This window comes from Triticum dicoccoides, chromosome 7A (genome assembly GCF_002162155.2).
Source record: "Triticum dicoccoides isolate Atlit2015 ecotype Zavitan chromosome 7A, WEW_v2.0, whole genome shotgun sequence".
NCBI classification, from domain to species: Eukaryota; Viridiplantae; Streptophyta; class Magnoliopsida; order Poales; family Poaceae; genus Triticum; species Triticum dicoccoides.
The window spans coordinates 15038471-15049262 of NC_041392.1; the positions used below are offsets into that span (position 1 = coordinate 15038471).

Sequence of the window (10792 nt, forward strand, 5' to 3'; positions counted from 1 at the left end):
CATCCCCTCTTGGTTCACTAAGTTTCATGGCTGTTTTTGGCCAAAGAAGAATGCACACTTGTTCATGCCTCCATCTATCCCCTCGCATACTTTGCAGTTTCAGTTGAAAAATCGATGGAGAAGGCATCCCCGTTACAGCCAAGTAGGAGAAGCGTATCTTCTCAAGCTACCAAATTTCCCGAAAGCATCTACCGGTCCATATAATTGCTGCAAGAAACTCTTAGTACCTCACCATGAAAACTAGGGTGCCAAATGCACGGTGTACAACTTTTGATGTATCCTCATAATGATCCGGCCTTTGAAGGCCATCATCTCTTGGATCAAATGTACACTTACAAAATCACAGCCCAATCAAGTGGGGCTCCCAACCTCTCTTGTAGTCCATGTGATGTCATGAGATAGTTGGAGCCGATGGGGGTTGTTCTACATTGCCAATCAATGTTTTTAGAGATAATAATAGAGGGTGTGGATCACTGATTCTCAATTTGCTAGGAAAATCATATGTGATCTGCTTTTATTTTTCTGTCAGTATCGACACTTGCCAGATACAGTATTAGTTTGAGAAATACTAGGCGCAAAGATTTATTTTCTATCTAGCGCATATATATAAGTTCCCCAAAGAATTGATATCCAGTGCCTGCATCATTGTTGATCTTATTTTGGGCTTCTAGGGAGCCACAACGCAATGCGATTAGTACCTTTGTTCAGCAGTGTATGATGTTTTTTAGAATCTTGGTAACTCCGGTTCTTTTGTATACAGTCGTTATACCTTGTTTCGCATGCCTAACCTTTTTCTTGAATTTGCTGTGTCGAACAGGGAGAGCGCCATCATGCAAATAATGGACAACAGGACATCTTCTGCTTCTGTCTACTCACTCAAGGATGGGCAGAGCTCCCGGACGACCTGCTCCAACCCGTTGCCGCTCTACTACGCTCGTTCCGCGACCTCCTCGCCTTCGGTACCACTTGCCGTCATTGGTGTGATCTCTTCTCAGCGCACAGGTCCTCTGTCCAGCCTCTGCTCCTCCACCCCAATCTCCGTACAGAGGGTGGACAGTCTCTCTCACATAACTGCTGGACCTTGTTCCACAAATGCACATGGAGATTGGCTGACCCTGCTGCCACCTCATCCTCTCGCAGTTTTCTTTCCTTGAGTGACCTCAGAAACATGACCTTTCTGCGCTACTCCCATGGCCAGCTCATCTTCTACGACAACAATGGGTTCCATATTGTTAATCCATTCAGTGGCACTAAGGTTGGTCCTCCTTCCCTCCGGTCAGTTCACTTCACTTGCATCAGCTATGTCACCTTAACTGCCCCTGTTGCATCCGCTGATTCGCATCTCATTGTCAATGCTGTAGCCTATCTGTTCCTGTGGCGCATCGGGAGCGACTCTTGGACAAAACACAGTCCTAAAGTTGGTCGTTTTTTTATTGAACAAAATGTTGCCTTCAAGGGCAAGACATATGCCCTAGGGTCTTTCGGGTGGTTCTACATCATTCACTTGTCACCCAGTCTCATTATTCAGAAGTTTAAAGTTGTGTTTGAGGAAGATATAACCGAAGATCTCTATTCGGAAAATGAAAAAGCATGGCTAGTGGTGTGTGCTGACTGCTGATGCATTTGATTATCTCTGTTTAAAAGGAGATCAAGCTACAAGTAGATGTATGGACCAAACAAAGCACATAACTCAAATAAAAGCCTAGGCACATCTGACATGGTGCACACAAAAAATGTTGAAGAGAGATATGAAGGCGCAAGAAGCTAGTATTGTTTCAGGATGCAAGCCCTTATCTTTTGTATGCAAAACGGGAGTAATTAACAAGGTTCAGCGGAAACAGCAACATGTAGCACAAGTTTTGCCTCCAAGAACATACACTGGGTAGCAAACAGAGATTATTACAAATCTTGATGTACTCCATCAGAGGAGCGGAAACTAGAAAGAACATAGCGACCGAATACAAAAAGTTCCCAAGTGCATCCAACGACAACAAGACAACTGCACGGTACAACGACATGATCTCATACCCAAGCTGCAAAGGATGTAGGATTATGAGCAAGATGAGCATTGATCGTCGCAAAACAAGGTTCTGGCTCCAACTCCTCATTTTGGTTGCCATCTACTGGGTATGAAAATACTCGAGCGTTTTCATCCAACTGGTAGACAAGGCCACCCCTTAAACCCATCCTCTCTGGGTTCACTAAGTGTCGTGGATGTCCAATGTGTTTCTGGCCATAGAAGAACGCCCACTTCTTCAAGCCTCCCTCTTCTAATCTCACAAACTTTGCAGGTTCAGTTGAGAAATCAATGGAGAAGGCTTCCCCGTTACGACCAAGTAGGAGAAGTGTGTCTTCACAAGCCACCAAATTTCCGGAAAGCACGTATGGGTCCATATAATCTCTGCAATCAACTCTTAGTAGCTCAACATGAAACTGAGGTGTCAAATGCACGGTGTATAGTTTTTGACGCATCTTCAAAATGAACCGGCCTTTGAAGGACACCATCTCCTTGATCAAATGTGCATTTAGAAAATCGCAGTTCAACCAAGAGGGGCTCCCAACTCGCCAAACGTACAGGCAGTGTGGGCTGCTGACAAATAGATATGAATCTGGTGACGCTTCTGGAGATATGAAGGTTCTGTGGCAGAGTTGATTCAAAGGAAAAGGTGGAGCTGCAACCGTAGTGCCAGTGAGCACGTCCATAATGATAAGGGATCTGTCGTAGCAGAAAATCGCATGATCATAAGAACATTTGATGACTGCCACTTTGTCCAAAATACTTGGAGGGGTCAAGCGACACAACGGAGTACTTGGATATACAGGATCAATGATCTCCCATGTGTTTCCAATGTTCGAGCCAGCTGAGCTTGTCTCGTCGGTACAGTTCCGAAAAATGACAGGTGGGAAGAGCTTGCCTAAGGTAGATCTGATTGACATGAATGCGGCATACCAGCTAGGGCAGGTGGCAATGAATGCAAGAAGGTCACGAGTTGAACCCAACAGGACAATGATGGAGTGCAATAATCCATGTGGTAGGTCCGCCCAGCCTTCGGGTCCAAACATGACACAGTGCACGGAGATGGGGGTGTTGGAGCTCTGGTTGATGTTTTGCATGATATCAGCTCCAAATTCTGCATTAAGGATCATGAAAGGACAACAATTTTAGCAATGGACTTGAGTTAACTATATAATATAAATTGTTGTCACTATTTTAATTCACTTGGTACTAATACAACTATGATAATTATACAAACACAATAAAAATGTTTGTAGAAACTATAAACATAATACACAATAGAGTAAAGATTAGGGTATTGCCATCCAAACGTGCATGTGCCTCAAGAAAATTCGATCATGAAAAAATTCATCAACATTTGAAAATAAAATGCAAGTTCTGTATTTTTCTTTCCATTGAATGTTATTTATATGTGTTGCACAACAGGTTTGGCTCTTGTATCCACCTCGATCTCGGGCCCGCACATACGCGATAAATTTCATCAACATTTGAAATTAAAAGGTGCAAGCAATATTGAAATACTAAGATTGTTCTACACTGATAGTGGTAAACCCTTGAACTATTTCATAGTTTTCATATAGTATAAACACAACAGGATCACACATCCACCAACAACACATACACTCAAATCCCCAAATCATCCGGTCAGGCTAACAAGAACAAAAGTGCGATGAGCGCGTCAGAGGAGGTCACCCCCAATGGGGGTGATGGCGGGACAAGGAAGATGATCCTGGGCAGCCTTGTGCGGTGGAGAACTCTGTCTGACCGTGGACGGTGGCACCGGTCAGTGAATATATATACTCGGCCAACCCACGAGACCATGTCCTACACATAAATTGACTTAACCTAGATCACATCGTATCCTACATATTTGGGACTCAAGCTTGACTCAAACACATGAACTCCTACTAGTACATCTACATGACTTTGGTTAGTCCCCAAAGAACTAAAGCCACGTGACATGCAAGCACCAACTACGTCATGTTCCAAACAAAACAATCAAGATTATGCTAACACTAGCGCCGGCCCCCTGCACCACCAATGGTTGTCATGGGTTCTCAACTCCAACATGAGGTGGGGAAGGTCTCGTTCACGATACCGGCAATCACTCCAAAGCTGCGTGTAGGTACAAATCAGAGCAAGGGGGCAGAACTCGACATCAACTTGGTTCCTTCATGAGTCCGGTAGCCAGCAAGGAAAATGAAGTGGGCAAAGTCAACCTCAACCAGGCTCATCCCCTACCCCCTGGAGCCGGTAACACGAAAGCCAAGCACCACAAAGATAAGAATAGCCTCAAGGGTAAGCCAAGGAAGGAGGTAGATCAATCCTTGGTGAACACCAGGGCGGTGTTGGGTAAATGCATGGGACGTGAAAGTGAGTCTGGTAGTGAGTTTGTGACGACACCTAGTTACACGGGTCCTGGTTTGAACAAGAAGGCATGAGGTGAGGGTAATGGAGGTGGCATGAGCAACATAGGTCTGTTAGGTGGTAAGGAAGCTATCGGCCCATGGGTTGTCGATGAATGACATGTGATAAGGAAGGCACCTGTCAGGAGAAATGAGTTGCCTGATCTAGAACTGTTGGGGCCTCAGGCAGTCCCAGATAGTTGAAGAGCTAGTTTGCCTCGTGCGCACATACACCACTCGATGATTATTTTACTTCTAAAACTCGACAATGTGAAATAGTTTCAATAATCTTAGGTGGATGCTAGGCCGCAGGAATTATATTACGCATGATGGTAAGGGCAATGGTGCCAACATTGCGTTGTTCTGAGATGAAAGAACTAAAATAAAAAAGACTACCATATATGACGTGAGGTACATTGATGTCTTTATTCAAGATGATTCCCATGGCCCGAAGTGTCGGGCTACATGGTGAACCAAGGAGCCAGGAAGACGTTACATCTGGAGTTTACTCAAAAGAATAAAGCCAAATGCTCATGAACACTTGTTGATGATAGGTGATTTTTATGAGACGATGTGGCAACATGAGTACTTCTTAGTAGCTTGGATATCCGAGAGAAAAATACCAATTTTAGAGAAGCCTTGTTCTAGTGTGATCTTCATAATTGGGGCTATAAGGGGCCATCTTGGACACACGATAATAAACAGTATGGCAAAAGCAATGTGACCGTCGGGTTGAAAGTGCAGTTGCATCATCGGGTTGGTGTGATTTATTCAGAGTGAACAGTGGTACACACATATGCTCCAACCACTTTCCTCTATGGCTGCAATACGGGAGACAGACCAAGGTGCATAGCAACGTGAAATCCTTTCGGTATGAGTAGATATGGGAAAGAGTACCGTCGATGGAGAGAACTATTGAAGTCCCTGGACGATGACTGCACTAAGTTGGGAGTGCTGCAACAGGATGTTTGGTCCTGGACATGAAAGATTTTGGGCCATGATAAGGAGTACTCATTGGCTGAGAAGGAATATTATAGTCACATACTATATGCACCATCTTATTGGTTGCAAACTGTTGAAATATATTGCCCGCCTCCCTCCATCAGTTCGGACTTTTGGATGAGTTGGCTGGAGCATGAATTCAATATGGTATCCGAGCCAAGAGGTCTTGAGTTCAAGACCCTACCGACGCGGTATTAAATAAAATGATTTTGCGGCCTACATCGACCCCATGTCTAAGGACTAAAATAACCTAGACGTGAGGGGGAGTGTTGAAATATATTGCCCGCCTCTCTCCATCAGTTCAGACTTTTGGATGAACTGGCTAGAGCATGAATTCAATACGGATGGTCTGGAAAGCATCTTAAGAAAGCAAGTCTTGGAAGGGAGGTTAATTGCTAGGGGAGACTCGGTGTCTCTAAACTAATGTTTGTTGATGGAAGCCTTTTGTTCTTCAAGGCCATAGGAAGAGAGGCGAGGGTAGTGAAGGACACTCCAAATCTATTTCAAAGGTGTACATGATAGCTTCTTAGCCCAGCTAAATGCTCTTTATTATTTAGTGAACACTACCCGCATGTCCAGTAAGAGATAAAGGTAACCCTTGGTGTTGTAACTTCCACTTTTGAGAGTAAATATTTGGGTTTACCAACCCCAGAAGGTAGGATGTTTGACTCGAATTTCAATCGATCATGGAAAGGTTCACAAAAATGTGCAACGACTGGATTAAAAAGTATATGACCCATGCAGCTAAAGAGATCTTGATCAAGTAAGTGGTTCAAGCGCTTCTCACTTACTTGTTTGGATTGTTCAAATATCCTTGGGCTTTTTTGAAAAGTTGGGCTTTTTGTGGTAAGTATGAAAAACTTATCTGGGACTTTAGGTGGGGTGGTGAGTAAGGACATCACAAGTCCATTGGCTCTCCTGGTACCAACCGGTAAAACAAAAGAGAGGAGATGTTCTAGGATTATGAGATAGGTATATGTTTAACCAAGCTCTCTTGGAATGGCAAGGGTGGATACTCATTCACAAGCCGGATAGTTTATGTTCTAGAATCTTGAAATGAGAATATTATCCTCGTGTGAATATTCTAGACATGGTCATTTCCTATTATGCATCGCCGGCTTGGCGTTAAGATACTCAAGCAAATACATCATCTGGCGTATAGAGAATGGATGAAAAATTCAGATTCAGAGAGACAACTGGATTCTGAGATAGTATGGCCTCAGGTTACCAAATTCGCCAGAAACTCGAGGTTGAGGTAGGTTAACCAGTTGATTGTCTCAATAAAAATGAATGGAATATTAACCTTGTCCATAGGCTATTTTCTGACGTCAATGCAGAGGAGATATTTCGCATAAATCACCCTTCTACGTGATGGATAACTTGCTTATAAACTTGCCACCCAACTCACATTCAAGTACAATTCCCCTGCTTCTAGCTCTTCAAGTGCGACATATAATTGGAGTATTTGGGGTGTGTTTTGGAGAGCTAAGGTTCCAAAGAAGGTTAAGGTCTTTGGCTGGAGGTTGCTACTGGCTCACTGGCTACACAATTTTGTAAATTTATAAAGGTGCTGAGTGTAACACCATTTATGCTATTTCTGGTAACAATGTGGAGCTTGAATTCCAATCCACGATGGCTTTGTGGTGTTGGCTAGTGTCCCATCAATACTTCTTTTTCCCACCTGTCTAATGATTGCAATCAGTCTATAGTAATATACAAGTCTAGTGTTTTCCCCCAATAAAATAAAATAAACACAACTCGAAGATGAACTAAATTTTTACATTAATTTTCCTAGAAAAAAATAGGGTGAGTTCTTCTCCTACCTTCTTTGGTGTTGACAGCGGAGGGCGAAGTGGAGGCAACAACTACATTCTCCGATGCCAGTCGTGGTAAGACGAGGCCATCGGATTCAGTATGCTGCTTTCGTCCATCGCCAATCATCATGTTTGCTCCAGATCTGGGGAAAACGGACGCCTTCGACCGCGGTGACTCCAGATCTGGATGTGACTGGTCGCCCGCACCGAGGATTCCAGATCTGGATGCGACTGGTCGCCCGCACCTAGGATTCCAGATCTGGATGGAAACACATTAGTAGCCCACGCGTTTCTCTCAACGCATCATCCACCACTCAACTGTGGGGCGGTTCTAGCGCAGTTGGTGTGGATGTCAAGGGGGAGGGGAACGTGTGTGACGAGAAAGAGAGAGCGGGGGGAGGGGGGAAAGAGAGGAGAGGGAGAGAGTCGTGTGTGGGTTTGTTCGTTATATAAAAGGCTTTATCGGAGTACCAAGGGGAACCTTGTCAAACTCCGAGTGATTTTTCTTGCTTTTGGCAACTTTATACCTTGAACAAGCTCTATTACTAAGAAAAGAGGGAGGCTAGATTGTGCATGCTTGTGAATCGTGCACTCGCGTTTCGATAAGTTTTATTTTCCATTTGGGAAAGGGTGCAACACCTCCTTGTTCCCATTAGAAGATTAGGTGAAGGCTTAATAAGAAATTAGGGAAGGCCCACCCTGAAATTCAATAGGAGAAGAGATTAGGTGGAGGCTTAATAGGAAATTAAGGAGCTCCCATCAGGAAATTCTGGTGCAGGTAGATTAGGTGGAGGCTTAATAGGAGGTTAGCAAGGGCCTACCCTACTAATTCAGGGGGGGGGGGAGTTACATGTACATTATATGTGGGCCTGCATACCACAACAAGACCTCCCGTCCTCACGTTTAAATTGCCCCGCCCTCTCCCACTTGGTGGGCCCACTTCTCTCCTTGCCGCTCCCAAAAAAGCGTGTCGGCTGAGAGTTGTGCGTGTTGGTCAATTTGCTCGCTGGAGCGAGCAAATACCAGTGAGTCAATGTGAGATGCTCCCAACCGGCAAGGACACGAATGACACCATGCAACATGCATCGACCGACCATGATTCCTGCATACAAATAGTGAACATCAGACACCAATGCCCTTACCTCGCTGACCGGACACCCACGGCTCCACTCCCAGACACAGGAATCGGTGTGAAGTACTCGATGTCCTCCTAGAATTCTTGTAGCTCTTCACCCCATATTTTTATTCCTGTTTCTCCCTGTCAATTAAGACCCCTCTATTGGATTTCCCTTTGTCTTGAGAATGACGGTTGTGACCTCCATAACAATGCAACACTCGTCACCCGACCTCTCCTCTTTCTCCTATGTGTCTTCCTTGCCGATGATAGCAAAGTGGACGACCCCAACGACGGTGATATCCGCTCGATGCCAAGGACATGCGCTGCATGCGAGGGAATATATGTGATCCGACACCCACAACACAATCCGTAAGGACGAGTTTTCTTCCCAACTAAACCTTCTCTCCTAGCCAAAGATGACATCCCTCCTCGATCTTCTCGTCGGCATCCGCAGAAGCAACTATCCTAATGGTCTATCGGGATTGAGGACACCGGAGCGCCATTCAGATATGCCACCAAGAAAGGCGATGGAGAAGCTCGTTTCCATTGCACATGCAGGGAAGGGGGCAACCCAGTTTAGTAAACTGTAATAACGAGTTGTAGTGTGCATCACAATTATTGCATAAACATCCTTTGATTAATTATAAAAATAGGATAATTCAAAACCTCATATAAAATGCTATAAAACACTCTCAAATAATCAATGCACTGGTATAATCCCGCTAAAAAAATACTAAAATATTTACCATAGTTTCCTTAGGGGGCAGTCCTCTCATTTAACTAGGCAGGCAAACCCAAGAAGCAAACACTCATGAGAGACATAAGCATTTTCTAGTGAAAAGAAATAGTGTTGCCAACTAAAGAAAAAAGAAGCATGCATATACTCCCTCCGTTCCTAAATATTTGTTTTTTAGAGATTCTAAATGGACTACCACATACGGATGTATATGGACATATTTTAGAGTGTAGATTCACTCATTTTGCTTTGTATGTAGTCATTTGTTGAAATCTCTAGAAAGACAAATACTCCTTCCGTCCCAAAATTCTTGTCTTAGATACATCCGTAATATAAGAATTTTGGGACGGAGGGAGTATTTAGGAACGGAGGGAGTAGAACACATGGGCAATGATGTACATCTGATCTTTTCAAAGGTATATGGAGGGACACAAATATCAACATAGAATATGGAATGAGTGGATCAAAGTTGATTGGGAGTAGAATCAATATGCGCAACATCGCATCTTTGAAAGGTTCCAAATACTCGCAGGCGTCATTAGTAACAAGTGCATTTGAATTATCACATGGAAACAACAAAATATATCGAACAATTCGTTTTCTGGCGGTATAACAGTGTTGGATTCATCGAGAAATACTGAATCATGTTCATCTAGAGTGTTCTCGTCCTCCTGCGACATGGTGACATCTAGGTTTTGCAGGACAAAGCAGGACGCCGAGCTAGTACTTAACCCCAGGAACATGAGACCATGCCGTGAAACTCGAATATTGTCCGCCGAAGGCTGCAACAGTCAGCTTGAGCCTTGAGGCCACACCGAGGGATGTTCTTCTTTCTAGGGCCGAAGATCCTCGCTCTGCTTGTTTCCGGAACCATTGCTTCTCCATGTTTGATCAAAATTATGTGAGTGTCGCCTCTTCCTGAGCACTGTCCCTCTCGCTCATTGCGCCCAAGATAGACGATTTACCCCGGAACATGCAACCACCGTGATGTGGAGCACGCACAAAAACTGAACCACAGAAATGGACAACGTTTTATGGGTAGTCAGCGCATCTAAGTAAGCTAAGTTGAGACGTGTTAGCATCGGAGTCGTTGTAGTATAGTGGTAAGTATTCCCGCCTGTCACGCGGGTGACCCGGGTTCGATCCCCGGCAACGGCGAATTTTTTGTTTCGCGGCCCATGACAGGCCAGGCCGATTCTTTTCGGCCTGCTGAGAGCTCGCCCGGCCCGTCCGGGCCTATTTATCGTATGCACCCTCGAAAAGTATCCCGTTCGCTCTAGAGCCCTGCCAAAACATTTTCTATCGTGCTACAAATTTGTTGTTGCAATGGCAAAGCATGCGCGTGCGTAAGGACTACTCCCTCCGTTTGATGAAGAGTGTACATTTGGTTTTAGAATTTGTCAACAAAAAAGTGTACGTTTATCTTCCTAACACACTTTAAAGTAGAAAAAATAATTTTCTTTTATCACATGGCAATCAAGACCAATAGCATTCTACATATGGTCTCCTTAATTTCTACATGCACTTAGTTTATTGGGGGTTGGGTAATTAAAAAGAAGAGAGATGGTAGCTTGCATCTTCCCAATGTATTTTTACTCGCCTCCATAAGTTGCCCTAAAATTTATATATGTACGCTTTTCGCCGGACGGAGAGAGTACTACTACATTCTAGACATTGTCTAAATTGGTTATAATGAATACC

General features: G+C 44.1%; 1 protein-coding gene, 1 non-coding gene and 1 pseudogene across 2 annotated transcripts; 2 read left to right on the top strand and 1 right to left on the bottom strand.

The window, feature by feature from the left end:
* Positions 1 to 779: 779 nt before the first annotated feature.
* LOC119332866 lies at positions 780 to 1618 on the top strand (annotated as a pseudogene).
* A 228-nt stretch (positions 1619 to 1846) lies between these two features.
* LOC119332731 lies at positions 1847 to 7628 on the bottom strand. Its single transcript, XM_037605883.1, has 2 exons — positions 7248 to 7628; positions 1847 to 3131 (listed from the first exon to the last, which is right to left on the bottom strand). Exons 1-2 carry the CDS (start codon positions 7366 to 7368, stop codon positions 2023 to 2025), a joined length of 1230 nt encoding a protein of 409 aa, XP_037461780.1. The 5' UTR covers positions 7369 to 7628; the 3' UTR covers positions 1847 to 2022.
* Positions 7629 to 10177: 2549 nt separating this feature from the next.
* Positions 10178 to 10249, top strand: TRNAD-GUC. Its single transcript has one exon. It is a non-coding gene; the product is annotated as a tRNA-Asp (tRNA).
* The last annotated feature ends 543 nt before the right edge of the window (positions 10250 to 10792 follow it).

Coding starts and splice junctions, on each gene's coding strand:
- LOC119332731 (XM_037605883.1), bottom strand. CDS start 7,368: ATGATGATTGGCGATGGACGAAAGCAGCATACTGAATCCGATGGCCTC. Junction 3,132..7,247: donor CGCTGTCAACACCAAAGAAG/GTAGGAGAAGAA, acceptor TCCTTAATGCAG/AATTTGGAGCTGATATCATG.